General features: G+C 30.6%; 1 protein-coding gene across 3 annotated transcripts; it reads right to left on the bottom strand.

Moving 5' to 3' along the window:
• Positions 1 to 1325: 1325 nt before the first annotated feature.
• On the bottom strand, positions 1326 to 25605 carry LOC130443265 (putative helicase mov-10-B.1). 3 transcript variants are annotated; one of them, XM_056777811.1, is made up of 17 exons: positions 25384 to 25605; positions 18843 to 18937; positions 17484 to 17583; positions 15329 to 15506; positions 14327 to 14454; positions 14125 to 14234; positions 13794 to 13907; positions 10950 to 11067; positions 9847 to 10034; positions 9418 to 9615; positions 9002 to 9283; positions 7992 to 8296; positions 6334 to 6479; positions 6083 to 6258; positions 4176 to 4305; positions 2800 to 2976; positions 1326 to 2061 (listed from the first exon to the last, which is right to left on the bottom strand). In XM_056777811.1, the coding sequence occupies exons 1-17, from the start codon at positions 25396 to 25398 to the stop codon at positions 1822 to 1824; spliced, it is 2700 nt and encodes an 899-aa protein (XP_056633789.1). In that variant the 5' UTR covers positions 25399 to 25605; the 3' UTR covers positions 1326 to 1821. The 3 variants fall into 3 exon arrangements, with proteins under 3 accessions (XP_056633789.1, XP_056633790.1, XP_056633791.1); XM_056777812.1 differs by lacking the exon at positions 25384 to 25605 and adding an exon at positions 23499 to 23752; XM_056777813.1 differs by lacking the exons at positions 18843 to 18937; positions 25384 to 25605 and adding an exon at positions 23499 to 23668.

The following is a 25605-nucleotide window of genomic DNA, read 5'->3' as shown; positions in this document are numbered from 1 at the left end:
AAGTTGAAAAACTATATGAAGTTTTGCTTTCCGCGCCCTATACAGATCGGAGGGGTGCAACGTAATCTAGATAATTACCTGTTTAATTATGGCATAAATGGAAAACATTAATAGTAAAAAAATAGTTGAAATATTTTCAAGCCTAAAATAATTTTAATCTAACTATTTAAAAAAAAGTTTTTGAGTTAGACAAAATTATTGTTTCTTAATATTTAAGGTTATATATCCTTAATTAAAATCCATTTTTATTCATTAGATTAAAATATTGTTTTCACAAATCTTTTTTTTTTCAGTACTTTTTACATTTATAACAATATGTTGATTAATTTATGACGGAATAGTTTTGTTTGGTGCCACGACAGTTTATTTTATCATCCATAATAGATTTTTCAATTTTTTTTTATTTTCAAACTTCGTAGAAAAACTTGGGAAAATCGATATAAATTTGGATTTGAAAATATCGTCAAATTTTATAAAAAAAAATTCCGTTACATCTATTTTGTTTTTTTTTTATAAAATATTTACATTAATTGTCCTGATACACCATTATAGATAAAACGTGTTTACTAAGTTATTTCTCCCTGAAAACTTGCTAGCATTGCTGATTAATGATATTGTTAATATATTTAGTTTATTTAACATTTTTTTGTGATATAATCTCACATTTTTTTATGTCTAGTATTAAGAATAAAAATCTTGGTTCAGTATCTAATTTTTTTTCTAATCAGTGATGTTATTAATTTTTTACTTTATGTCTCAGTTTTTTTTGACTTGATTTTTTGCGATTATATCCGAATAAATATAACATTAAATATATTTATTTGTTGAAAGAATTTTATTTCATTATTTCCCAACCCTCTGACAGACGCATTATGATTCTTAACCTGGTCGGACACAATTCATCTGACATTTATTATTATCTTATCCGAAAGAGAAAAGAAATATGACTTCGAAGTCGTAAAGTATATGCTTAATTTAACGAAACACAATGAAAGATCGCTCAGTAAGCAAAATAATTGTGGATGAGTGGTGTTCCGAAATCTGGAAGAACAGGACTAAGCGACGATACAAAGTTAGATATTTTGCACATCCTGAAATAGCCGTGTGTGTGAAAATGTGAGGAGACTTATTGGAGAAGTAGACATGGCTAAGGATTGAGAATTATAGAGGCAACTTGTTGACGAGGCCAAAAATCAACTTTGATTTGAGTGGCCACAGTAGTAGTGGTATAAGCAAACAAATGGAAAAAAATATAATGTAACAACGTAAAATATAAACATGTCTGCAAACTTACCGTTATTTTGAAATGTGAAAAATTATTATTATTAAATAGTCAAAATACTTTTATTCAACTTATAGAAAATAGTGATAAAAAATAAAATTACAAATAAGTTCGAGGGTTGTTTGAAAAGTTTCCGACCTTAAATTGAATTTATCAATATAAGTTGTGAAATATATTTGCGTATGCGTTGAGATATTCTCAATACAATTTCAATCATATTAAACGCTTAGTTTCTATATGACAATCGTATAAATGAGTTTTTGTGAAAATTTTTCTGAAAATGAAAAAAAAAATGAGTATCGAGCTGCCACTAATATATTCGTCGCGATTGCATTTTAAGAAGAAAAAAAAAGTTTTTCTATAAGAACAACGCACAGTGTAAAAGACATTTTAATTAGACGTACATTATGTTTTAAAATAAAAAATGATTATAGAAAAAAAATATCTCGTTTCTTTGTTAGGTCGGTAAGCTTTCAGAAAACCCCCGTAGATTTACATAATAAAAAATTGGGTCAAAACAGTTGATGTACAGTAAAAAATTATGTTTTAGAATTGCCCGTATTTTTTTTAAACTGGCTATCCAAATCGATGTTTTCCATCATCTTAGTGATAGTATTTATTGTATCATCGTCTCTTTTCGCGAATTGAGCTCCACAGAATCCACCAATATTTTCACAATATTCTATATAATCAAGCCAATGAGCGTCTGTAGCTAATACATGAGCACAACCTATTACAATTAATTTGCTCATCGCCCTTGTTATCGCAACGTTGAATCTCTGAAAAATAAAAATTTTCTTTTTACATCTATTATTTTGAAAATTTTCTCCCAGTAAGATGACCTCGTTAGACTTAATCTTGTTCAGTGCGATTCATCGTGAATGAATCTGGTTGAGGTAAGCATGATTGGACATTAAATAAAAAATTGCAAATCACTCCTACTATTTGCTTCTAAAATTGATTTCATGTAAGTATGGCGATTATTTCCATGTTAAAATGGCTTAAAAACTACTGTTTACATCAAAACGGTGACTATTATGAATAAGGAAGCTCTACTAAAATTTCAGAAAATTACCCATGCTGTATAAAGTACAGAAACATTGTGTTGCAGCATACAGATTTTTTGTATATTTTTTAAACCAACAGGAAATAGAGATTTCAACGAACAAAAAGCACTCAGATATTTCGATTGAAAATTAGGGTGCTTTTTTGATATTAAGTCAAAATAAGGTGAAAAAATAAATATTTCAAATCAAATAAAATCAAAAACTTGGCTATTTAAATTTTGAGGTTAGGTGAAAAAATTGTAAATACAACTTCGCCATTTAACTTTTTTTCATAGGACTTGTAGTTTCGGCATTTTCCAAAGGGTTTTACTCTACTGTTATTTTTTTTATTTCAAAAATTATCTGGTCTACTTCTACTACAGGGAATTAGAGAATAAAACAAAATTTATTCATTTAGTAACTTGGGGAAGTGATAAATAAAATGATTTCAATATTTTTTATACAACGAACCTGCTTATTTTTGACGAATCCTAATTTATAACGTTTATCATACAACAACAAATCCTTCTGGGCTCGAACTGTTGATATAATTATTATTCTTTTTTCGCGACCTTGGAATGTTTCTGTCGTTCCAACTTCAACCCCTTCTAGATTGTTTTCTTTCAATAATACTTTCAATTTGTGGACCTATTACAATAGAAAGTAACCATCAAAATGTAGTTTCAATAATCAATTGACTATATCATATTTCCTACCCCGGACCAGGCGGGATATTATGTTGTCATCCCCTTAGAAATGAATTCGAGTATATTTTCTAGTAAAAACAGTTCAAATTCCTCCCAGAAAAAAATATTAAATTACGGACTTGATACTTTTAAAACACGGTGTTAGGGTGTTTATAATTTATTAAATTTTTGAATAAAATAGAAATTTCCTGGAACTTCACTTCTAGTACACTTCTGTTGCTGATTGAACAGCATAAGTGGATAAAAAAATCATTTTTATATATTCTATATGAAATTGTAGAATATATCAATATTTCTGTTATCACTTCACTTTAAACAGTCTAGTAAACATGGTTTACTCATAAAACGAAAATTGGCATGTCTTCCTAAAGAAGAAAAATTTGAACTTATTACGATTTTTACAATCACCCATAGGACTAATCCCACATAGAAAATTATAATGACACAAAAACAAAAAAAAACAAAGCCTATTAATAATGACTTTGGTCGACAGTGCTACCAACCTGATATCTGTCACTTTATCTTTGCTAAACTTAAACTTATTTTTTCCAACTTTGGTTTCAGCAATTTTGGAAATAGCCTGGCGTCTCTCAATTCATCATTCCTCCACACCGTACCCTCATAATACCCCACACAATTCCGCTATTCCTACATCTCAGGTATACACACAGTACACCAGCTTTCTGTTACAATGTGATATCCATGGAGGACCCGCCTTGGTACGCTTCTGCGTACAAATGTCAGTTCCTGTTTTGATACCGATCGATTTCGAGCCCAACAAGTAGAGTGGGAATAGGAAAATGTATTATAATTTATCACAATGATGTACAGACAAAAATTTGTTACAGTTTTATAGTGATAATGATTCTATAAAATTTTGATGTGAGTGTACCAAGAAATATATGGTTATTTGACACTTTAAATTTATAAACCAACTGAATTATTTGAATTTTTGAATAAAAAGCAAACCACCCTTGCAAACTATATGATATAATCAATGCGTAATATACGTAATTGGATTCAAGATGATCAATAAATGACGAAACGTTGAGTGTGCTATCTTTCTATAATAGAAATAATAAGTTCAATGATAATATCAACGTTTTGGTATTAAAAAAATTAGAAAATTAAAATGATTACCTGTCGAATATAGGGCGTTACTACGCCGATGTCCTTTAGGGCAACTTTGTCACATTCTTCTTCAAATTTCAACGCTGTTAGAGCTTTAATGTATTTAATCACCATTTGGAGCTCTATTACGTTGAAATAACTGCAGAAAATATACAAATTTATTTTACTCGATTAATTTATAATAAATAAAAAATAATTGAAAATAAGTGACAATATTGATATTCTACAATAAAACCGTATTGCTAATATTACCAGCACAAATAAATGAAAAATCAGCACAATAAATTTTGTTATCAATATTCACAATGAGTAAATTCAATTTCATTGTAATACATGCATATGTCATTCCTAATCTAACCAATAAAAATTCACAACAATTTGAATGGCCACAAGAATCAATAAACTCCATATTTATGTATTAATTTAAATATTGATATTAGAATCTTATGAATTTGTTTAAATTATACACAATCCAAAGGTCAACACAAAGAAGAGTATATAAACAAAGTAAAGAGGCCAAAAAAGTTAGAAACGATCACGACTTTGAATTTTGTCTCAATAGTTCAAATTCAAAGCTTTATAACCCGGCTTGTATAACTACGATACAACGGATATATTTTTTTATGATAGTATCAATGTTCTTCTTTCGATTTTTTTTTATTACAACTTTCCCAAATCAAAACAGTAGATACTATATTTGTACCAAAATATTGAAAATATGGGTATATTAGTGGAAGTATTTAAAAATGATTAAATATCGTGTACTCGTCACCGCAAATTTCGAAAATCCTATCAGTTTTTGATTCGGATATAGGTTTTCCCGAAAATCCAATTTATATACACAAGCATGCCAAAAATTTTTTGAATCGAAAATATGGTTTTCTGGAAAATCGAATTTTCATTAATTTTCCCGAATTTCGAAAAACTGACGTTTTTTTGGAGTCCTCATATCAGAAAACCCCTTTGCGCGGAATGTGCAAAGTTTATTTTTCCATATTCATACCAAAGTCGTCCCTTTGAAACAATGAATTTTGTTTCAAAAGTTCAAATTCAATGTTTCATAACTCGCCTTGTATAATTACGAAACGTCATAGCAGAAGAGGAAGAAATAGAAAATACAAATGTGAAGAAACCAACTATGAAGGAATCGAAGAGACGATGCGAAAAATCAAAATCGCGCAGCAAAGATAGATCCATAAACGGTAAAATATCTACGTTAGAAACAATAACCACCAGAGTTGGAAGAAAATCTGCTAGTATAAATGACAATAAAGGAGAACAAACAAATTGCGACAACTATGCCTAACTAGGATAATAATAAGGAAGACTAAGAAAATAAATAGACAAGACTCTGGAAGAAGAACAAGCAACATTCGGATTCGGAAGACAAACAATGGATAATATTTTCTTACGAAGAAATATAATTGAAAGACGTTACGAAAAAAAGGTAAACAATACATTTAACGTTCTTAGATATGACTCAATCCAAAGAAATGGAAGATATTAAACAAATTAGAAATACCAAAGAAAATTAACAATCACAAAAAGCTTCTATAAGATGGTAAGAGAGAAAGTACAAAGATCGTAAGTCCAAATCCACTATTATTCATAATAACAATGGATGAAATACTAAAAAATGCAAAGAAACGGACAAGACACCTTGGAACAAACAAAACAATAAATCAATTGATGATAATGGCATAGGACAGGAAAAGATGGAGGAAACGAGTAAATAGATAATGAAATACATTTTCGACGCCCTAAAGACGGCAAAAGGAAAAATAAGATGAAGAATCTTATGAATTTGATTAATTTTGTTTAAGAACACCACATTTCTCTATTAATTAGTGTAGTTTTTACACATATTTTTACATTGACTGATCATAATTTCAGTTTCTGATGATAAATTTATATACCTCGGCGACTTTCCTTCTCGAGACTCTTTTGATATTAAACTACAAAACTCCACCGCTTTCCCTTCTAAATCAATTTTATTATTGGATTTATTGGATTTTTTTTGGCCCATTTCTTTTATTTTTTTAAAAACGAATATTTTCGATATCGGATCGTGTTCAGCTCTACTTGAAAGAGGCTAAAAAATCGTTAAAATAATTTCAACTTTGTGTATTGAGGAAATGCAATAATTGACATTGTTCAAAGTTATTACCTTTAGAAGCCCATAATAAAAATGTCGATTTGGCAAATACAAAATTGAGCTGTGGTTCCTGAAATTGTTTACCAACATTGTTATAAAGTTCGGGTTACGATTTTTATACAAATCAGTTTCCATCAATCTTTCTAACAACGATATACCTGAAAATATAAAATGTTTTGATTATACGAAGCCTTCGAGCAAATCCGGCTCTGCTCTTTATTCATATTGTGTATGGAGCTTTACCTTACATAATATTTACCAAAGATTATAAGATGTAATGTCGAGGAAGGATAAGATTTTTCTATTTGGGTTTGGAAACTCACATTATAAAGAACAGGATTGGTTTAGCTCGAATTCTTTGCAGCAAAATATTTTAGATTGTTTTACATAGTTGAGGGGCAGTAGTTTAGGGTATTAGAACTAGTTTGAATACTACGAGTAACAATCTCTCGATGGTACAAAGACTGGCTTGCATATGTGCAACTCACTCGAAGTGATTCTAAATTTCATACCTTTTCACATATTACTAGAAAGCGTGGCCAACAAAACATCACTTAGAATGTTTAGAGACGGAACCACCAAACAAAAACCGTCCCTAAATAATGAAGAATTCTAGAACATGCATCAAAAAAATTTAGTTTTGAGAGGAAATTACCTCAATACTAAACTGTAGAAGTAAATGGGATAAAAAAACATTTAAGAAATGAAGAGTGATGCCATTAAATGGTATACAAACATATCTAAATCAGCAGAACTAGAATAGGAGTGTACGGGCCCAGAACAAAATACCCTGAGAGCCTGGGCAACATACCAAACATTGTTCAAGCAGAAATTCATATAATTGAAAAATGTGTCCAGTTCAATCTTGAGAGGAGCTGTCTCAAACAGGAGAACATCATCCTATCCGATAGCCAAGCAGTCATTAGAGCTTTAAGCTCCAATTTCATAAAATCTAAACTCGTTTGTGATTGCGTATAAAAATTAAACGAACTAGGTAACAAAAAAAAGTTACCCTACAATAGATTCCAGGACACACTGGAGCGAAGAGAAATGAAATAGCTTATAAGCTCGCTAAAACGGGGGCTGTCTGCCCTTCACGGTACCTGACCGCTTCTGTGGTATCAGCAATAGAAGGTAAATAGGAGTAAAACCAATTATTGGGACAACCTATAGGAACTGAGACAGGCAAAAACTCTCTTGGTAAACTATAATCTGACCATACAGGTCAGAATATAGCAAAAATATCACTGAATAATTCTTGTTTTTTCGACAATACAGAGTAGAGCTTACTTAAGAACCTTTTCAGTAAGAACCTTTTCAGAACAATTCATTATTTAGAAGATAGTCCAATATACTTTTCACTTTTCAAATTATGAGTAAATCAAAGTACAAAATTTCAAATACTTATCAAGATTTATTGCAGCATAATCTAATTCTACTCCTTAAATAATGAGTAGTAATAATAAACAAATGCACATGAACAACATTTTGGAAATAAAGAACAAAACAAGTTAAATAAAAAAATTAATAATTAAAATGCATATAATATGTAATAAGATAAGATAAAAGTTTGGACATTAGATGAAACTGAAATTTACTTTTAAACTTGTGTTAAAATGTGTTACTAAAATGGTTCGTTAAAAATAAAAAAATGAAAAAGTTATACGAACCTAACCCATATTTTTGGGAAACTTTAGAAACCAACTGTGGTCCCAATTGTTTTGGATCACCGGCTAAGACTATCTGGCTTCCACTTTCCATCATACCCAATGGAATACATACTTCGGGCTCAGAAGCTTGAGCCGCCTCATCAATAAAAACTATGTCTGGATGATAATACCCAGTATATTTTCCAATAAGAATTAATGTTGTAACTATAATTCTGTAATTTCGAAGATATGCTGAATTGACAGATTGGTACTGTTTATCTGTCTTATAATTAGAATATGGCAGCACTACTTCATGAACAGAAGATCTGAAAAGGTTTATTCATAAATGTTTGATTTTTTAAAAAAGAGAATCTCTAAAGATAAATTAATAATTATTTTTTAAATAGAAAGTCTCAAAAGAAAAATAAACTGTGTTTGAGAGTGTGTTTTTGCAAAAGATAGTCTTTGAACACAAATGAGGGTTTATTTCACAAAAGACAGTATCTAAAGACAAATATTGAATTGTTTTTGAAATAAAAAGTCTCTAAAGTCAAACAACAAACTATTTTTGAAATAAAAGTCTCTCAAGATACATAACAGTTAGTTTTTGCAAAAAACAGTATCTAAAGACAAATAACGAATTGTATTTAAATCTATAAAAACAAATAAAAAACTGTTTTCGAGATAAAAAGTATCTAAAGATAAATGACAGTTTGTTTTTGCAAAAGTGACGGTTCAATTTTTATTTCATCATTTATTCTGTACTGAACAACTGATACCTCTATCCATTCACCAGCTATCTCAAATCTTCAATTAATTATGATCATGAATCGAGTAATCGAGAATAGTAAGGTAGGTTAAATTGTTATAAGCTGAAAATTCTTGAAAGAACAATTTTTCCCAAACACAATGGCCCCTTTTTATCTCCAAATTTGTCAGATCTAATCGTACTCTAGTAATAAGAGGAGAATGTTTTATATTATTCAACAGGATTAGTAGCAGGTGACCAACCATGCATTTATAATACTTACATATCAACGGAGGAAGACATTATCCTAAGTAACTCGTTTTGTTTACAATGGACAATCAATTTTTCAGTCAGCATGTCACAGGCAGCATTAGACGGAGCACAAACTAGAATACTATGTGTGGTTTTCTTTTTAAGTTGCAAAATGGCTTCAACAACTGTTACGGTTTTTCCCGTACCCGGAGGACCGAATATTATGTAAGGATATGGGCCAGACGTTCTATTAAGAATATTACGAACTGCGGTTTTTTGTTCTTCATTGTTGACTATACTTTGATCGAAGAATCTATAATAAAAAATATTGGCAAATGTAATTTATACTATACTAATAATATATTCCAATTAGACATCTTAAGCAGTAAATAAGAATAATTTTTGGACATTACATACAGAAATAGTGAACAAAAACTGTGTACTTACCCTTTGTTTTCAACTGTTCGTAAGGCAGTTCTTCGTCGTACTTCCGGATTAGGTGGAGGGAAAATATATGGAAGTAATTTTTTAATGGTTACTTGATCCACTCCCGAATGTTGCCTTTCAAATGACAACCTGCTCAAGACGAATCTGATATCAAAATCATTTGATAAACGGCCATTTTGCTCAATTATCATAATTAATCTGAAATTATTTAGTAAAAATTACATAAATAAGTTTTTTAAATACATATATTATAAATTAAGAGACTTAAAATTTATGTACAAGAATATGTATACAAAAATATCTAACAATTGAGAAATGCTAATGAAAAAGTGGAAAAATAATCATTTGTTATAGGTTTGTATCTAGTGTATATTATGTGGTATTTTTTGGTACTTTTTTCAGCTGTTTTATTAGGAAAACGAAACTTACTCACGATTAACGTCGTCAATTTCCACAGACTTATCGTTTACTTTTCTTATAATACCTTGATAGCCTCTATGTAGATCATTGTGTATACGTATATCAACAAAATCTCCAACAATAACAGAAGGTCTCTTTTCTACCAAACCGGGCACCACCAGTTCCAATCTATCATCCTCTAATAAATTTAAAGCCACCTATTAAAAATATATATTAAGTAGTTAAAGTTCGTCTGGATCTATAATATAAAGTTCAAGGAGCCGAAACGTAGTTGTATTTACTCGAGCACCTTTGAATAGAAATTCTGTTCCTGCTAATTTCAAATTAAATCGACTGAACCAAGAAAAATATTGTTAGTCTGACTCTAAAAGGTATTAATTGGTCAAAATTGCTATTGATTTTTTTAGTATCTACTATAATAGTGTAATTACAGTAAAAGTGTAATAGGGGAGCACAAAAAACATTAAGGTTATTTAAAAAGACAGTTTCAAAAAAAAATGTTGGTATATTTTAAAAAAGACAACCTTTAAAGACAAATTTCGGTTTGTTTTCGAAAAAAATGGTCTCTGAAGACGAAGGTCGATTTATTTTTGAAAAAAACCATGTCTAAATACAAATGATAGTTCTTTAAACATAATGTCAATTTATTTTTGGAAATGGCAAACTCTAAAAACAATGTTGGGTTTGTTATGGAAAAAACAGTCTGTAAAAACAAATTTCTGTTTGTTTTTGGAGAAAAACAGTGTTTAAAAGCAAATTACGGTTTGTTTAAAAAAAAACAAAAAAAAACAGTCTCTTAAGACCAATGAGAGGTATTTATTAATAAAGATAATATTTAATCACATATTTCGGTTTATTTTTGGAAAAAAAACAGTCTCTGAAGACCAATGATAGTTACTTATTAAAAAAGATAATCTTTAAACATAAATTTAGGTTTATGTTTGTTAAAGACAGTCTCTAAAAACAAATTTCGGTATGCTTTTGGAAAAAAAAACAGTCTCTGAAGACCAACATCAGTTTGATTTTGAAAAAAACATTATCTAACCACGATTTTTTTTAAAGTGAGTCCATGATGTTAATAATTACATAAAAAATGGCATAGGTATGTTTACCTCTTCCATATTATAGCGTTGAAGACCTATTGTTTGTCCAATTTCTTCTAACCAAAGAACATTGTGCCAAAAATGATTATAGTTCTTTTTAGTAATATGTCCTGGCGACATCTGCTTCCTGAATTTATTAAAAAACAATTCTAAATAATAAGCAATAAAATCAAACCCTAATCAGAATGTAGAAAAAGTTGTAGGATCATTACCACATGGACACAAAATGTTTCATTAATAAATATTTTTATTCACAATAAATCTATTACGATTTTACATTTTGATGAGTACGAATCTGTCTTGGATAGGAGGGAAACGCTGATACCACCTACTGCACTACCTACAGGCTTCACTTGCAAGCGCCTATAAGCTCACTTATGAGCGTTCTCTACTTTTTTTATACGCATAGGTTTAGTATATTTATTTCACAGCTCTATAACTATGCTTGTACAGTGTTATTTGTAAATATGTTAAATATGTTACACTTCTATATTGTTAGAACAACCCCTAAGTGGGAATGTATAGATTTCAAGTATTTTACTAACAAGCCTGATACACAAACTGAGTTTACATTATATTATAAATAGGCTTCACGTTTTCAATGACTTTCAATGTGATTCCATCAAAAGCTTTTGATGTCGCCTAGTACAAGCTAGGTGGACAAAAACATTTTATTCTAAGGCTTGATTATTTTGTTTACGATAAATGATTTTTTGTTGTTTTCTTGAACAGTTATGCATTAATTGATTATTCAGAAACTTGGGGAATACCTATATTGAAAAATAATGTATTTAATTGATACCTATTGTTATAAGGAAAAACACTATTAACTCTATGTATAAAAATTTACACTTTTTTTTACATCACACTATTTTTACTATTTATTCTATTTCTATGTTATTTATATGAATCCAGAGCTTTCAAAAACCACAATTTCTATACTAAATACTATACTATTTCTAAATAAAATTTATTACTATACTATTTTTATATACACTTATATATTTACATACTTTGTACTAATTATAATTTAGATTATAGATTTTTAGTCTAGTAACTATCGTCAGATGATTCTTTATCAATTTGAACATCAGACGGTTCAGATGCTAAGTGATCTTCATCATCACTGGATTGAACATCATTTGCTACCTGATAAGTTGGTATTGAAGGCGGTACAAATTTAAAATTTCCACTGGTAAATTCTCGGTTCTATTTTTAGGAACTTGTCTAAGTGAGTTAATTACAGGATCGGATGTTATCAAGAGCATATTCAGCAAATCTGTATTTGTGGAAATACGCGACACTTTCTTTGTATGGTGCTTGGGTCCAATACTATACTCTGGTATTTGGCCTCCTTCGTCCACTGTAATTCTTTGTCGTTCATTTTCATCTTCTGGCCAAGTCGGTGGCTCATTCTTTTCGCGCAGAGAACGGTTTGCATTATCTCTTTGTTCATTTTTATCTTCCTTGTTTTACATCATTCGTCGTACTTGATGCCCCGCCTTCAGTGACCATTTACGTGTCAGTTTGTAAGAGTGCCTGGTGCACTTAGCGTCTACATAATAAGCCAATGCTTCATCACTGGTCAACTGCCTGCCCCCATAAATAACATGAGCTGATTTCTTTTGTTCAGAAGATTCAGAACTTTTTCTAATCACTATAGCAATGTTTCTATGACCGGACAAACGATTTGCTATTTCAGCAGCTGCGGTCAATTTGCTGTCACTTCTCGAACGCACTAAGTCTTCAACCCACGTTTTTTAGTTTTAAAAGATGAATCCTCAAAGTTCTTTTTGGGCCGACCTTGGGGAATATTTCCTCCAAATGATGAGGAAACGCAGGGCTGATGCATGCTGATTTTAAATTCAATATCTGTGTCTTCTAACCAATTTTTATTGTCGTTCAAAAAACGGTCCATCATGTAACTGGCTGCAGCCCAATTTTAAGAAAATTTGGCAGAATAACTTGAAATTTTCAATTGCAATACTTCTGGGAATCATCAATCACATGCGTTAAGGAAAATTTTTGTATAATAAAATACAATAGACGATTCAATTCAATTCAATTCCATTCCATTCTTCAAACCCTATTATAACAGATAATGGCTCTTATTGGAATTAAATATTAAATAAAATAAAAAGACTCCTTACCCTTTAAAGTAAAATCCATCACAACAAAAGAAATATCCTTCACTTCCAATCTGTTTAGATGTTATATGAACTAATACCAAATGGCAACTAAGTTGTTTGCAGAACACGAATTACTTTTTCACTACATTTAAACCGGTTATAACCCATTGCTCTCGAAGTTTGAAAAAAAATTATAACTATAATCGTCTATAAAGAGGTTATATTACTATAAAATCATCGATTAATCAATTCTTTGATTTGACTTTTGTCCACCTATCTTGTACTAAACGGCTCACTGTGTAAAAGGAAACTTTTATTATAAACTTTATAATTAAAAGCATGTTACACAAACCGATGCTTCGTATTATGTAAAAAAATACTTTTTATTCTCAAATGAGCTAAAAAAATTCGAAATACCTTTGCAATTATTCACTTTAACAAGATTTTAGGGCGGCTACAAGTATTTGAAAGCATTTCAACTGAAATTTAGAGCATTTTCAATTGCGATGTAGCATTTACTTTTAGTTTGAAAAGATGTTTTTTCAGTTAGTTAATACTTTGATTTCAAATATTCTGAATAATGGAAAAAATTGGATATAATCTATCGAAATTTATATTAAAATATCGATAATTGAGAGTTAGCATGAAAATTAGATGCAGATGCAAAGTGAAATTAATACTACAATTTTCATATGGATATTATTGAACAAAATTAATTACTTACAATGTTTCTTCCAATATTTTTATATCGCCTCCACACAATAATGGATGTTCCTCTAATCCGTATGATAATATTTTTCTTTTTTCCAAAGGTATGGTATAATTATTGCAGTAAGGTCTAAAAAAAATGTCACTGATATTTAAAACATACCAAGTAATTATTTTTCAAATGTTTTTTTAATTAAATTGGTAAAAATTAGTTTGAAAGATCAATTTTAAATGTTACTACTCTTATTTGATAGTTTTGGGGGAAGTTTCATAAAATAAAATCTATCAGTATAAGTTAAAACTTAGGAAATTACATTATGCACTTATTTTAAATTTCATCTACTTACATATAACAAGTGGGCGGGTGTAGTCCTACGCCATGCTCCCAAGAGTTTCCCGTAAAAGGACTTTTATATATTTCAGGTATCTCGTCTAAATCTTCCTCGACAGATATATTCTTAAATACATAATTAATAATCAAGTATTGAGATAGACGCATATTTAACAGATAATGAAGTATTTACATGAAGTCAAAAATCAAATACTTACAATTGATCTTGCTATATGGAACACATGTTTATCAGACGTTTGAAATGAGAAACACACAGGTATACTATATCTTCCGGACATAATTGTATTTCCTTGGGCGAAAATTACTATCATATTATGTTTAGAGTCTGAAAACAGGTGTTGAAACGCTTGAAATAATGTCTGTACTCTTTTGAATAATCCTATAATAGTTGTTGCAAACAATTTTCCTAAGCTTATCTCTAAAACAGCTGGAATAGAAGTGTACGGGCCCAGAACCAAACACTCTGAAAGCTTCTGCAGCTCACCAAATATTTTTTAAGCAGAAATATATACAATTGAAAAATGTGTTCAGTTCAATTTGGAGAGGAACTATCGCAAACTGGAGACCAGCTCGCTAAATAGGGGGCAGATAAGCCCTTCATGGTACCTGAACCCTTCTGTGGTATCAGCTGCAGACCAATAGAATAATCATTGGAAAAGAAGGTAGATAGGAGTAAAACTATCAGAGCAATGTCGGCTCAACAAACACCTGACTATATTCAGTAGATAATGAGGGGTGCAGATGTTGTTGCACAGAAAACGAAATATCTATCCGCATTCTACCGAAGTGTTAAACACTAAGAAACTTCAGAGCCAGATATTGATGTGACCTTTGGTAATACAGTGGACCGGTATTACAGTACTCAGGGTTGGAACTTAGTGGAATGCTAGATGGAGTTGGGGATTTTGAGATTTTTGACAAAAAGTTGTTTTATATTTCGTAAAACATAATTTTTTTTTGGAAAACGAATTTTTTGTTATTTCTAATACCTTCAAGAATATGTGTACAAAGTTTTATGATGATCGGTTAAAGTTTTCGCGTTAAAGCGTTACAAACAAACTTACATTCACATATATATATATAATATTAGTAAGAATCAGAATGACATTCTGGAACTTCCCTGTGCTTGTTTATTGCATTTTAAAATGGCAATACTAAATGGTATGTTCATTTTTTTATATAAATAATCAAATACTTACTTGGCATCAATTGAATCACGGAACCATTGTTTAATATTTTATCTTTAATGGAAAACATACTGTAATTATGTAAAATATTGTTATTTGTTAAATAAATCATATTATTTTGTGTTCTATTACTAATCGTACATTTGAATTCTAGGGTATTTCCACGTTCGAATAAAGCCTTAGGAGTAATCTAAAATATAAACAAAATAAATATGATAAAATAATGGCTTACATAACAAAAATATCAAGTAAATATCAAGAGGTAAAAATTTTTGTGGGAGGGTTTTGGAAATTTTTCTATTTAACTGAAAATCTGCATTGGAAAATGGAAAAATTATGGGTGTAGATTTTTAGACTTGTGTTTGAAACAATACAAAAATATGTATCAAGTGATTTTACATAGGTTTAAAAGTTTAAAGAATATTTGGATGATTCAAGGTATCCACAACGTAAGACAGATTGTTCATGTTATTTTTCAAATGTTTCATTCATATTTTTATGAAAATTTGTTCTAATATGATTTATTCTAAAGATACTATGCCTTATACTCAGTATTGGATATCAGTTAACTATTTTTTCTCGGTACATTGAATTTTACAGTTCATCAATGACTTTAAAAATACTATCAAAGATATTTGGTGAAAGATTTGATCTGTTTCATCTGATTTAGTACTCATTTACCATGTTAGTACATTGAATTCGATATTTCGTAGTTCTACAATTGACTCTAAAGATACTATAAGTAAAATTTATTAAACAGCAAATTAGTGCATTTATTTTGACCTGTATTATTGTATTTAGTATATATTTTCATAGAAACATGAACTTCATAGCTCTCCATTGACTTTAAAAATACTATAAAAGATATTTATTGAAAAGATTTGATCAGTTTCATCTGATTTAGTACTTATTTACCATGTTAGGACATTGAATTTGATATTTCACTGTACTACAATTGACTTTAAAGATACAATACATGAAATTCATTAACCAGTATATATTTTCATTGAACATTGAACTCCATAGTTCTACATTACTTTACAAAGTATTTTGGTGATTGAGCCTTAGATATATTTGATATTTCGTAGTTATACAATTGAATTCACAAATACTATACAAGTATCTAAATGCAATAAGAATGAGTTAACAATTCACACCTGTACTTCTGTTTCACAAGGATGATTTTAATAAAAAATAATGAAGAAATCATATTATGCTGTAATAAATACCAATAGGACATATATGCTGAATCTAATAAACTTATTAAGTATAAGGCAAACATAAAATTTAATTCTGTTCTTGCTAAACTTCTTTTATACAATTGTAGATTTATTAGGATATACATGCAAATAATACACCATTTTTATTCGGATAGATCAAGCAAGCATAGCCTATACAATGAAGGACTAGAGTGAACTGAAATTTCTTCTTCCTCCATCCATAATTTCCATTCAGGTGCTTCCTGGCGTGGCATTATCCTATAAAGAATCTAGTGAGGTGATGGAACTTGGTTTCACTGAGATCTAATTACTTTTGGATCTAGTAATACCAAAAGACCACAATTTTCTGATTTCTCTCTCTTCTAGAAGTATTTTACTATATCAGAGAAATACTCTTGCCTAACAAAAAGCGTTCGTAGCGTTTCTTTTGATTTTTTTATGATTAGGAACCCAGTCTAAAGAGACCTATATGAAACTTCAAGTCGATGACATGAGAGATTAGTGCTTTGATAGCTATTTGGCCAAAAGAATGAAATCATGTTTCTTCTAAGAATAATTCACTTTCTAGTATTTCTATCTATATACTCTAGCACTAGCTCACGTGATAGTTTTTGAGCCATCTTTGAATTTTTTTTTGAAGTTTGGGTAATGTATAAAAAGCAAAATAAAATTTTGAGTACCGATTTTTTGAAACATGATGACTATACACTATTCAAGACTTTTGTCATACAAATTTCGTATGATTAACACTTTCTCATGACAAAAAACAACGATCTGTTTGTCACCTAACGGTCATATTGATTGAATCCAGTTTTCGTAAAGTTGCCAGATTTTTCTTGAAGTAAACTTTTTTTATTGGTTGCAGTTTCCCATGTTTTTTTTTTCATCAATACAGTTACACTACAAGTTTACAATTCAATACCTACAAAAAGTAAGATTAAGTTTACCTGGTAGTAATGTTTTCCATGTTTTTGATTATGTTTTAGAGCAATGTCTTCACATGTTACGGATATATCTATACCATGACGATTTTTTACTAAACTTGTCCTGAAAGCAAAAAAAAATGTAGAAAAAAACAGGTAAATATTCAATTTGATATAATTATATTCTTACATAATGGCATTGTTTGTCTATATCATAAATGATGAATGCATTAAAAATAAAAACATTATTTAGTACTTTGAGTTTGAATCATTTACCAGTGGTGAATGAACCATATTATTTCATTTAGTACTGTTACGAGCGCGTATCCGTCCTTGAGCCCCTGTCTGGATTTTACGGAATTTTAAAATTCGGCGTAGGCGGCAACGTTGGATTTACGATTGAAATACATTAAATCCGTTTGTATTTGTTTTATATAAGTTTTTATTATAGCAGGCGGTTTATTTACATTGTTTCTTATGAATAATTTCTAGAAAGCACTATTTATTTTTTTATTTTCTAGAAGTCGTAGTGAACAGAACAAATTAGCAAAGTAATCGAAGAATTATTTTAGTTAAGTGATAGTGATAAGTGAAGTTAGTGTAGTGTAAAATTTTTAAATAAATTAAGAACGTAAGAAATAGTGTTTATTAATTCACTCCATGAATAAAAGAATGTAAATAAATACAGTACTAATACAAAAATTTTATTTTTCGTGGATAAGTCAAGGATAGCGAATAGAACTAATCGGAAAACTATTCAAGCTGGAATTGAAAACCTCATCCAGGACATTCGTATCTTTACTTGCATCTTCAACGTGGGAATGCACAACTGAGGGTAATCGCAAGAAACTACAAGTTCAGCAGAAGATCAGTTGGAGCTAAGCAGTAAAAACGCCCCTTGGTACATTAGCAATTCTTTCGAAACACAGACTAAAAAATCAAGAAGGGCACTACGTGAAGAAGTTTGTGAGAGATCAGGATCTGCCTTAGCATCTAATTTAGGAAGCTGACACCATGGAAACAAATGATTCACGACCAGCAGTGCAAGAATGAAGAAATACAATATCTTAGAAAAGATTTAGGAAGTGGATAGATACACTCTTTAAGTTCGTCGGCTAAGAATTTTTCACTTCTAGGGAGAGCTAAAAACACATCCAACGAGAAATTCTAAATAGAAGTATGTGGGGGGCCTGAAGAAAGAAGAGAATACCCATTGAAGTAGAAAGGAGAGAAGACTGACCCCGTCGGATAAGATGTGTTAGAAGGAGCGTGTTTGGACTAGTGTACATATATAGTTTCACTTGCAGATATTGAAAAGGAACATTTAGGATATTAAAACATTTTATAATAAAAATATACATGGGTATTTAAGAAGAGACTTACCTCATACAGTTCCATTTTTGTAGCAAGTAATTAAAACGATGTCTTCGCGAAAATAAATGATTTTCATCACTTTCAATATGACATAAAGGACAATTCTGAAAAAAAGAAATAAATGGAACTTAAACATTTGAATTAAATATGTTAAACTAGATCGTGAAAAATTCTCGTTCTTGAGCCGACCCTGTTCGCTCACAACTCTCCACGGTAGCCAGAAACCGATGAATTGCCATTTCCTTTATCAAGGATGAAATATGAAATACAGACAATTTATAGTGATGATTAACTTAATTAATGAAGTTAGAGTTCATAGTAATAAATATTATATATATAATAAATTTAATATTGTTGAAAGCTACTTGAGCACTTTTTATTTCTTCAAAACTGATTCTTTGCACTTGTAGGTTTGGTATTGTTCCGTTAGTTTCTTCAGGTAAATATACTATTGGTATATTCAGGACGTATTCTTGGTCGGATTTCTTTTCTTTTTCGTATAATTTTCTATCAATTTCCAATGGACGGGTAGATAACTCGATTACACTTGGTTTTTTGATAAAAAACAGATTGTTTAATTTGCAGATGGTAAAAACTATTATTTTTTCAGCTGGAATCACTATAATTTCTTCTTGTAATTTTTTTACTACTGGGATCCTACTGAGACTGCGCCAATTAAATAACTCAATTCACCAACTTGCTTTTTAAAAACAATTTATTTAGCAAACTGAGGATTTAATAATGATTTAAAGTTACAATTGGTTACACTAATCTGACTGGCGTACAAGACAAATATTAAATTAAATGAGCAATGTATTAGTTTACAAGTTTTTTTAAATATTGGTTCTTATCTTATAAATAATAATTAAATAATGAATGATTGAAGATGATACCTTAATGGGGTTAAAGTTGACAATCTATAAAACTCACAGAAATATGAAATATAGACAATTTATAGTGATGATGAACTTATTTAATGAAGTTAGAGTTCATAGTAATAAATAACTTATTGATAATGATGCGCCGCTGTGATAAGGGCTGTTTTAGATCACTTAACTCTATCAATCAATCAAGTATCGAAAAGGCCGTCCCGGAAACGGTTCACAATAAGTCCGTTGGAATGCAAAACAGAATCGTTCGTACAACGGTAACCCATATATGTAATTTTCATTTTCTCTCTCGTTCGAGACACTTTATCTAAACTGCGCATACTTGTAACACGTAACCTCTATTGCGTAGAATCGTCACCGTACCAAGGACGGTTTTTTGATGGATTGTAATGAACCTAATGTGAGTATAAATTTATCAGCAGAGCTTATCGTTTACATGCGTAGCAATGGGAAAATAAATGAAACGTGTTTATGTGGTGTTTGTAACGAAAACAACAAATTTGTCATATATTAAAATAATTGCGACTGCAACAAATATTTGTATATATTAGTTTTTCATACTCTCAATAGTGTTCAAGTGTGTTAGTTTAATGTTATTGCTTTCATCGAAAATGGACTTGGTGAGCGAAATATTACTAGACAATCGGATATGACTCGCACAACGATTTTAAGAAAATTCTGAGGACTGTGAATCGTTCAATAAGCGATCTGGAACAGACAGAAGGAATTATCTCGCCACTCCTGATGGAAACCATTTTAGATCTGTTAACCGTATATTAAGTTATACAATATTATATGTCTCTTATTTTATGCTTCAATAACGTATCGTCTCGGATTACCTAATTTCTGTCTTGTATTAATATGACTGAAGAATAGCTAGTTACTATTGTATGAGTTAAGATTTATTGTAAACTGACCGTTCCCTGACGGGACCAACGTCTTACTTAAGCGATTCCATATGTCGCTTAGAGACTTGATTAAATTGTTGTCCATTAAGTTGTTTACAATCATTTTTATTTATAATAAAATAATTGCTGATAAAGTGTTTATGATATTTAATACAATTGCGTTTTATATAAATGTCCTTCCAGAATTTTCTCCATGTCATTCGAGGAGTAACTATTAGTCAGTGGACATTAAAACGAAGAATGCAGGCAAATAACCTGATTCCTAAAACACCTGCCATTGGTCCAAAACGGATTTTAGTTTATCAGCAATTACGCCTGCGTTTTGCACAGAATCATCTGAATTTGATGTTGAAATATTGGAGATCTGTACTGTTCTCAGATGAGACCAGAATAAACCTTTATTCTAGCTACCGAAGAAGAAAAGTGTACTGAAGACCAAGAAAGCAATTTGCAGATATCTGCTTTGAAGAGCGGAGTGCTTATGGAGGTGGTTCCTACATGACCTGGGCTGCAATTTCTATAGGAACCGATCCTGTGATGATTCGTAGTGGCGACCATGTTCACGAAAGAAGAAGTTTAACGCCTAATAAATATACAGGGTTTGTCCGGAAAGTAATAGGACTGATTTTCTTCCGCCGCGATTGTACTTCAGAGCGTGCGCGCACCGACTGGATTCGGTAGAGGGCGTTCCTAGCTAACAAACGAGCGGCTGGTCAGTTGTGTCCGAGCACCTGAAGGGTCAGGACAAGGATTTTCGCGCAACGTATTTCTGTGAGTTGTGCAAGCCGAAAATGCAGCGTTGGTTAGAGCAGAGGTACACGATTAAATTCTGTGTGAAACTCGGTAAATCTGCGACAGAGACGTTTGATATGATCAAGCAGGCTTACCCAGATGTTGCTTTAGCAAGAAGTGGTGTGTTTCGGTGGCACCAGGCCTTTTTGGAGGGCCGGGAAAAGGTCGCCGATGAAGACCGTGCTGGAAGACTTTCGACTTCGACAAACACCGACAATGTGACTCGTGTGCGCAAAGTTTTGAACACAGACCGTCGACTGTGTCGAAGTGCTCAAGAGGCTCAAACGAAGGGTCAATCGGGTCCGACAAGACATCGCAGCAGACTGGAAGTTGCACCACGACAACGCCCCGGCTCACACCGCCTTTCTTGTGAACAGTTACCTGACTAAGGCCGGCATTCCAACGCTTCCGCAGCCGCCCTACAGCCCAGATGTGGCCGCCCCTGACTTTTTTTTGTTTCCTCACCTGAAAAGGCCGATGAAAGGCAAGCATTTCGAGACGACAGAGGGGATCGAAGCAGCATGCACCGCGGCTCTCAAGGCTATTCCGGAGAATGCCTTCCGTGACGCCTTCAATGCTTGGAAATCGCGCTGGCAGCGCTGCATCGACGCAGAAGGAGCCTATTTTGAAAGTTTTTAAAGAATTGTAACGATTGGCTCAATAATTTTTTTTAAATCGACTCAGTCCTATTACTTTCCGGACAAACCCTGTATATCGAGATTCTAGCAATTTATGTCCTGACCTTATTACGAAAAAACATTTCTGGAATAATCTAAAAGGAGAATTCGAGCAAGAGCAAGACTACCCCTACCATGATAGAATGGACGCTACCCTTATATTTTTACTTGACCGCAATAGGGTCGGATTATGTATGGTCCCAACACCTTTGCCTGTGTCAGTTCATTTCGTGCCATGAAACAGTATGCATTATAAAGTTTGATAGTGTCTACCAAACAACACAAATGTTTGGTGGTTATTTTATGGTTGATATTTAATGACTCGATACTCAATGTCAAACAGAAACTAAGCGTCCAAAATGGTTGAAATTTTAGGGAGAATCTCTTAACGTAGATTCTAAAAATTGTCAAACTTATATTAAAAGTACTGATATCTTCGAGTTTAAAGTCGGTGTTTTTCAGTCAACACTCGTATAAGTGTTACTTTGACATTTGTGACTGTGGTAAAATGGGCTTTTTATAGTTTAACAAATTCTAAAAATTATCTTATAATGATTTTTATAAATATTGTTACAGATTTGTTTTTGATAATGAGCTTAGCCCAGTTAACAAATTATTGTCATATATAAATAAATTACATGCTTTAAGGATGTCTATTATTATGAATTACTGATAGATTTATATAATTTTGCTGTGTATATATAGATAAATGCATTTTCAAGTGAACACATATTTTATTAATTTTTATCATATTATTTATCATCAGGAGTTTTGTATACAGTACAATGATTCATTAGTATTTTTAAATATCAATAATTAAATATTTTTTCCTACTTCTTACTATTCCATATATACTAAATTTATATAACAAATATCAATTAATAAATATTGAACCTTTATGGATGTGCACGCATTGGCTCAATGAATACAAGTTTATTTACATAATGGAATATGCTTCAAAACAATGCTTATAAAATCCCTTTTGAGCAGTGCCTACACGTTTTTGCCTGAATATATAAAATTACTCACTTTTCCCGATTCGATAATTTTAAAATTTCAATATTTCGTAGTTATTATTAGGCTCAAAAGTATTGAATAGATGAACCACCTTAACAATTATGAGGTTATCCTCACACCATGAAAAAAATTGAAAATGGGATACATTCTTACGTATGGAATAAAAAACTAAATAGCACAATAGCAGCTTAAAGGTATAAAAAAAACAAAGTTTTTCACATAGGCAATAACAGAAAAAAAAAGGTTTTGAAATTAATTTAATACGTTATAAATATCGTATACATCTTGTACGATTAATATGACAAGATTTAAAATCACAAAAATGAAATTTGGTGAAAAAAGGGTATAAATAGCACATAAATAAATAATTTGAACACTCACCATCGAAATATCCATTTTTTCGTGATTCCCACTATCACCAAATCACTTATTATGAAGGAAAACAAATGATGCAGAGTTTAAATAATCAATAGATAAAGCAATCGAAATTAAAATATAATAGATAACGACATTCTAACACGAAAAATGTTTTTATATTAATTAACATTGAGATGTATACCTATAGTTTCTAACTTCTAACCTATATTACCACAAAACAAAAAGCTTTACTACTCCTTTACTTCATTCCAGATTCCCTCCAAATATTAAGAAATAAAAGTTGGTAAAGCGACGTTGCCATATCAATTTAAAAGCTTAATCTCTAGATATCTATAGGATTTTCTATCTGTTATTTTAATGCATATTCATTATTAAATCTGAAGTTTAATTAGGAAATTCGAATATGGTAATTAGCTTTAAGTTTAAGATGAATATTAACAATAAAATTGAAAACTTTCATATAAATTCAATTATAGGTACTTAAAAAAAGCAGGTCAATTTTCTAAAACTGTATACTAGTAAGCATGTTCATGCTAAATTCTATTAACTATGGTTTTTTAAGAAATATTTGAATGAAGTGATTTTTGAGAAATTTATGGAAAACTAGATTTTTGGTAACATTGCATTGTCGTGACACTTAAAGAGAAGCGGTACTATAGATAATTATGAATGATAATCTGACAGAGTTCTCAACTTAGGGGTTTTCCCCGAAATTTAGGGGGAAAATGTAGGATGGGGGATTTTTGTAACTATATTAATTTTTTATTTCAAATAAAGCAAAATGAAGGTGTAGGCCATGGGATAATCTAATCAAGCGAATCATATTCATTTTTATACATACTGCATTAGTAACTCTATTGCGATTACTTGTTACTAAGAGTGCAGAGTTGAATAAAATGCAATGCTCATTCCAGCATATTATAAGAGTGCAGAGTTGAATAAAATGCGTTGCTCATTCCAGCATATTATCTAACACAATTATAAACAATTTAAACATATTTATTCATTTTATATATTAATAAAAAACTTTTAGAGGTGATTGTGATGATTTTTTAGGAGTTTTCTATTGGGGATTTAGGGAGATAAATTTTTGAGAGTTGAGAACACTCTATTTTGAACATATATCTATGTATAAATATTTCCAACTTCAGTAAACTATTATAGGAAAAAGGATGTTTGTTGTATAATATATTCGATTTTATCATAAAATTTTAATGTCATAAATAGTGTTGCCAGAATTGATAGCACGAGTTTCAGTAGCATTCACCGAAAAATCATTTGCTTAATGGTAGATCATTTTAAGTTCCAAGTTGTAGAGTTGATATATAGTGTTTTGTTACTGTTTACTTTCTACTTTACTTTACTAAGATAAAACATGAATGGTTAATAGGTATTCAATATTTCATAGTGTTATGGAACTAGTACTTTGTTTATTGTAAATAAATTTCGCAATAAAAATAAATTTTATGAACAAAATAATAGATTTTATCTTTTTTTTATGACATTAAGTTCAATGGGTATTGAAAAGACTTCATAGATTAGTAACATTATTATTAGATAAAAATACCAAGGTCAATGCAGCTCGTTTTTGTGTTAGTTTGTATATTCGTTAATTAATAATTTTATGAAAGAAAATTCTGCTGACAATATTCAATTTTGTCATCAGTTTATTTTTTAACTCCTCGCACATTGGGAAGCACGAAATTTTCTAATTAATTCTGTGTGTTTACATAAAAAAAACCTAACCTTTCAAAACAGTAATACTGTCTTCAAAATATTTACATTTTATAAATGATATAATTTTTCTACTGCTCTTCTCTCTTTTGTTTTAATATTAATAAAACAATTAGTATAGTCACAATGATATACTTAAGTTACTACTTCCTACCTGTGAATTCTCCATATCTGTGTGATTCACACACGCACTAAATTATAAAGTAACAAACTGATAAATAAATTAGATAAAATCGGTTGAACAATAAGTGTTAACCTTGGAGTCTAAGTTTTGTTATGATTGCAATATGATAACGAGAACTAAAATATAATACCATCAATATACCAGCTTACAAAACAGCAAACCACGCAACCATCTCATTATTTCCCCTCCTTC

The sequence above is a fragment of the Diorhabda sublineata genome, chromosome 4 (assembly GCF_026230105.1).
Source record: "Diorhabda sublineata isolate icDioSubl1.1 chromosome 4, icDioSubl1.1, whole genome shotgun sequence".
Taxonomy (NCBI): domain Eukaryota; kingdom Metazoa; phylum Arthropoda; class Insecta; order Coleoptera; family Chrysomelidae; genus Diorhabda; species Diorhabda sublineata.
This window is presented reverse-complemented; position numbering and strand designations above follow the sequence as displayed.

Bases quoted from the DNA above. Each gene is read 5' to 3' on its own strand.
- LOC130443265 (XM_056777811.1), bottom strand. The intron at 14,235-14,326 runs GTAAGTATTTGA...TATGTATTTAAG, and splicing joins TCCATATAGCAAGATCAATT to AATATATCTGTCGAGGAAGA. The intron at 13,908-14,124 runs GTAAGTAGATGA...CATTTTTTTTAG, and splicing joins CACCCGCCCACTTGTTATAT to ACCTTACTGCAATAATTATA.